This window comes from Vigna radiata, chromosome 8, assembly GCF_000741045.1.
Source record: "Vigna radiata var. radiata cultivar VC1973A chromosome 8, Vradiata_ver6, whole genome shotgun sequence".
Taxonomy (NCBI): Eukaryota; Viridiplantae; Streptophyta; class Magnoliopsida; order Fabales; family Fabaceae; genus Vigna; species Vigna radiata.
In genome coordinates, this window is record NC_028358.1 from 27,544,465 (window position 1) to 27,549,220 (window position 4,756).

Consider the following 4,756-nt stretch of genomic DNA (forward strand, 5'->3'; position numbering starts at 1 on the left):
GATGCATGGGAGCCTTCTTCCTTTGAAGTCATCTAAGAGGGATGCATGAGATCCTCCCTCAAACTCTAAAACGTTCTTCAAGGATTCAAACAAGCTAAAAGGTTGATCCTCACCTTCCTAAGGTTCAAATGACGCTAGAAGCCCAAAACTAGCCTAATTAACAACATCTTGGCAACTATGACCTTTTCTGGCTGTTTGACTCATAAATTCCTCCACATAAATCCAAACGAGCTTAATTGTTTTTTTTAAAGTAGACTCAAAGGGCTTTCATTTCACTGTAAGCACACATTTTTTGGACCTCTAAGTCGGATGTAGTGAAATCTTCAAAAGCGTCTACGTTTAATAAGCTACTTGGATGTGTAAGTCCTTAACCCAAATACAATGTTTAAAGAAAGATATATGTACATATTTACAAGGCTAAAGAGAAGGGGAAAACAAGCTTGAAACACCACCTCCACAACATTAGAGTCCTTGAAGTCCTTCTTCTTCTCCCATTCTCCTAGCTTGGTTCAAGTTGTAGCTTCCTGGACGGATCTCCATCAAGCTCCCTAGATGGGTTTCCATCAATGACAATATAGGACCTGCTCTTGGCCGAATACATGTTAGCCTACTATGTCGACATATATACTCGGCCCACGAATATTCGAATAGGATGAGATCATGGCTAACCGAACTATTACTCATAATAATCCACAAATTAAGCCAAGGAGGTCCACAATTTATCACAATAATCCAAGATTAACATGTAATTGGGCCATGTGACCAAACCTATATAGGTAAGGGACATAAAACCATTGTAAATAACACATTTTACGAGGTGCATTCATTAATTACCACATTTATTATTCATTGGTGCACTTGACTGATTTGAGTGTCGAATATTTTCTGCAAGCACAATGTCTTTTGACTAGAAGAGGACGAGTATCTTTAAAATTGGAAAATTGTAATCTTGTTGAAATCTTTATAGGATATATCTGACTTGTAAAAATATTTGTTTTTATTATAATTTTTGTTCTCATCACTACTATCCACATTGTTATTGTAAATTATGAGTGTTCGAAATTTATATTGTTTAGTTGGTTTTTGTTGTTCTACATATACTCCAAATTTCTTGATCTAGAAATTTCCTAAATTATAGAATAAGGGAAATGGTTAAATATCTTGTAATCAAAAATTGTTTTTAGTTATAATCACCTATTTAAAAATTTTCTCTTGATCCTAAAGTTTATTATCCATTAAATAATTTGAAATATTTTTTATGCAAAAGAAAAAATGTTTTCTGTGATATATATTAGAATATGTAATCTAAAAGTTAAAATTGTATCCTAAATTCTATAATCATATTTTAACTTTCCGATTACACATTCTCAAAGTCACAATTATATTATTAATTACACAATTTAGAAATCTATTTTAAATGTCAAAATATAGATCAAACTATATGAAAAAAAATCACTTTTTCACTTATACACAATTTATACAGAATTCAAAAAACTTTTGAATAAGACGATAAAAATCTTGAAATAACAAATTTAGAATCGCTCCAAATTATACCTCTTTGAACTCCTCCACAAAATCTCAATCCACGAATATGTGTGCCTACTTGAACCTTCGTTACCATTTAATTGAAGAAGAACAAAAAGAGAATTTTCAAATTCATGGAGCTCAGGAGGAAATCAAGGGGTGCATGCAAAAAGCTAACACTTCTTTTGTTTTGTTGTGAGTTAAGAAAAAAAAAACAGTCAGAAGAAGGGGACTACCTTTTTTGTATTGAACTATTTATTACAGCAAAATTACTGACATTATATATTTTACTACAACTGTAGACCTATAATACTATTTGAGACTCCTCAATACTATATTCTGAACTAGATCATGCATGATTTATTGATATTTAAATATAGTTTTTTAAATTTTAATTGTAATAATTATATAATGGTCCAACCTCAAATCACATATCTAATGAATTGGTTTGTTTTGTATTATTAGTGATTTGACATTGTGCAGATGGGTCATTTCATGAAGGGAATTCAAGGTTTGATGATGTTACCATACATTATAAATATTATTGAATAGCAGTGCAGTATACTTAATTTAGAATACTTTTACTCAGCAATACCTTATGTGTTGCACTGAATCTCATGTTGAATGTGTTTCCTTGTACCCTTTGCATTCCAAGTGAACCTCATTCTTAACTATATATGTATCTAATATGTATGTTATTAATAACTAAGTTTTATTTCAAAAACAACATAAGTGGTGTACAGTTACTTTCTATATTAAATACCATGTTGACATTTATTTATTTCTATAATGCATAAAATTCTATAATGACTGTACGAATCAGATAATTAATATTAAAATTGTATTTGCAGCATTTGAGTTTAAAATTCTACAATTTTCTCTGAAACATGCACTGAAAGTTGTGTTTGACTGAGAGCATCACAAATTTTTTATAGGATTTCTTCCTCTCTGCAGGTGAAACTCCTATTTTATTATTTATAAAATGCTGGATTTCTTTCTCCAATGCCATAAAATATGGTGGATCCGATTACTCTACCTTTTCGATGCATGATTGAAGAGAAATTGGCGGGAACAGAAATCCACTGGCATTATAGCAAATTGCTCAAGTTAAAAATTTTAATTATTAGTTTCGATGATGAACAGAAACACATGGTAATCGGTTGTAAAGATACTTATATATAAGGAAAAAGGAAAAGAAAATCTCAATTGAAAATAAAGTCATTCAACTTACATGATTATCTATGCTTTTATGGTTTTCTATAAATTCTCAGGTTTTTCTGTTTTTACCATGTTTAGGTAGGGAATAAGCTTTTTATCTTGGTTGGAGCAGTGAATATAAAAGGAGAAAGTAAGACTATTTATTTTGTGGTGTGAGTAGTAACAGTATTGTATTGCAATGTCAGTGAAAACAGATTTTGGGAGCGCACGCACCTGACAGCAACATGTCCAAATCTGAGACTTCAGTTTTCACCTTGTTTTCACGCAAACGTTAGAGCCCAAATACGACAAATCCAACCTTCCCCACACTGAAATCGCGCGCAGGCTTCGTCTCCAAGCTCACTCACACCTCTTAATAAATCGACCTTGCTTTCATATCATACATCTCTCTCTCTCTCTCTCTCTCTCTCCCTCTCCGCCAAAACCATAAACAATGGCGCTCAAGCTTTATGGTCTTCCAATGTCCACAAACACCACCCGTGCCATCATCTGTCTCCATGAGAAAGAGGTCGACTTTGAACTTGTTCCGGTCAATGTTTTCACTGCTGAGCATAAACAGCCTCCTTTTCTCTCCAAGAATGTAAGCCCTTCAACTTTTCTCTTCTCTTGATAACTTAGCTCCCACCCACTGACTTTTCTACTGTTTCACATGCAGCCCTTTGGTTTGATTCCAGTACTCGAAGACGGTGAACTCATTCTTTTTGGTATACTTTCATTCTTCTTCTTCTTCAGTTCTATACTATTTTTACAATTTTCTCACTTTGCATGAACCCCTTTTGTCCATAAAATCTTACCCAGAATACAAGTTTTTATCACATTTATATATCAAGCATGTCTTTGTTCAATCAAAATCATCATATATACGTTGTCAATATATGTCAAGAACATGAATCCTTAGCAGTTCAAATCACGTGGAGGTTCTGGACTATCACGGTCTTGAACCACATGATGGTCGCTAAATTCCAAATGCATGTCCTATAAAGTGCAACTGTTTAGTGATGGCCCAAAATGTGTCAATCTTTTTCTTAATCTTTTTCTTAATCTTCAAATGATGTATCTTTTTGAGGCTTTGCATGACAGAGTCCAGGGCCATTACTGCATACGTAGCTGAAAAGTTCAAGGAAACAGGACCTGATCTGATAAGGCACAAGGACGTAAAAGAAGGTGCACTGGTGAAGGTGTGGACGGAGGTAGAGGCTCACTACTACGAGCCAGCAGTGTCACCTATTATCTACGAGCACTTCGTGGCCCCTTTCCAAGGTAAAGAACCGGACAAGTCAGTGATTGACACCAACGTTGAGAAGCTTAAAAAGGTGCTGGATGTGTACGAGGAAAAGCTGAGCAGCACTAAGTACCTTGCTGGGGACTTTTATAGCCTTGCTGATCTTAGCCATGTCTCTGAAACTCACTACTTAATGCAGACCCCTTGTGCTTCCATGATCAATGAGCGTCCCCATGTAAAAGCTTGGTGGGAAGATATCTCTTCTAGGCCTGCTTTCAGTAAGGTTGAGCCAGGAATGACTTTTGGTAAGAATCAGGAATGAGTGTTTCCATGTTCTGTGAGATTCTTAATGCTTAGTGTGTTGTACTATGTTGTCTAGTGTAGCAACTATGATCCTTTTCATTTTAAGTAACTAGAGTTTGGAAAACCAACCAGCTTTTAGAGTGTCTTTAAGAAGGACAATGAGTTCCGTTATCTTCATTTGATTAATTTAAAAAACTAATTGAGTTGTAGTGTTTGAAAGTAAGTTAAATCCTTTTACATAATTAATTTCACGTTTATCTGATTAGTAATTAGTTTTACTTACCATGTATACTTTTAATATTATCAATTTATCAACTTTTAAGTTAATTTTTCACACGTCAACAAATAAGTAAATTATGTCAGTACAATACTTCGAAAGCTTTTATCAAAACCACTGAACATACATAGAGTGATGGATCGATGACTCCTCAAGTTACACGCAAAAGGTCATAATTTTTGGGTCAAACAAACAATGTAAACAAGTACCTA

At 34.0% G+C, this 4,756-nt stretch overlaps 1 protein-coding gene across 1 annotated transcript; it reads left to right on the top strand.

The window, feature by feature from the left end:
• Positions 1 to 2,840: 2,840 nt before the first annotated feature.
• LOC106771630 (glutathione S-transferase F13) lies at positions 2,841 to 4,486 on the top strand. The gene is made up of 3 exons (XM_014657623.2): positions 2,841 to 3,322; positions 3,398 to 3,446; positions 3,823 to 4,486. Exons 1-3 carry the CDS (start codon positions 3,176 to 3,178, stop codon positions 4,284 to 4,286), a joined length of 660 nt encoding a protein of 219 aa, XP_014513109.1. The 5' UTR covers positions 2,841 to 3,175; the 3' UTR covers positions 4,287 to 4,486.
• The last annotated feature ends 270 nt before the right edge of the window (positions 4,487 to 4,756 follow it).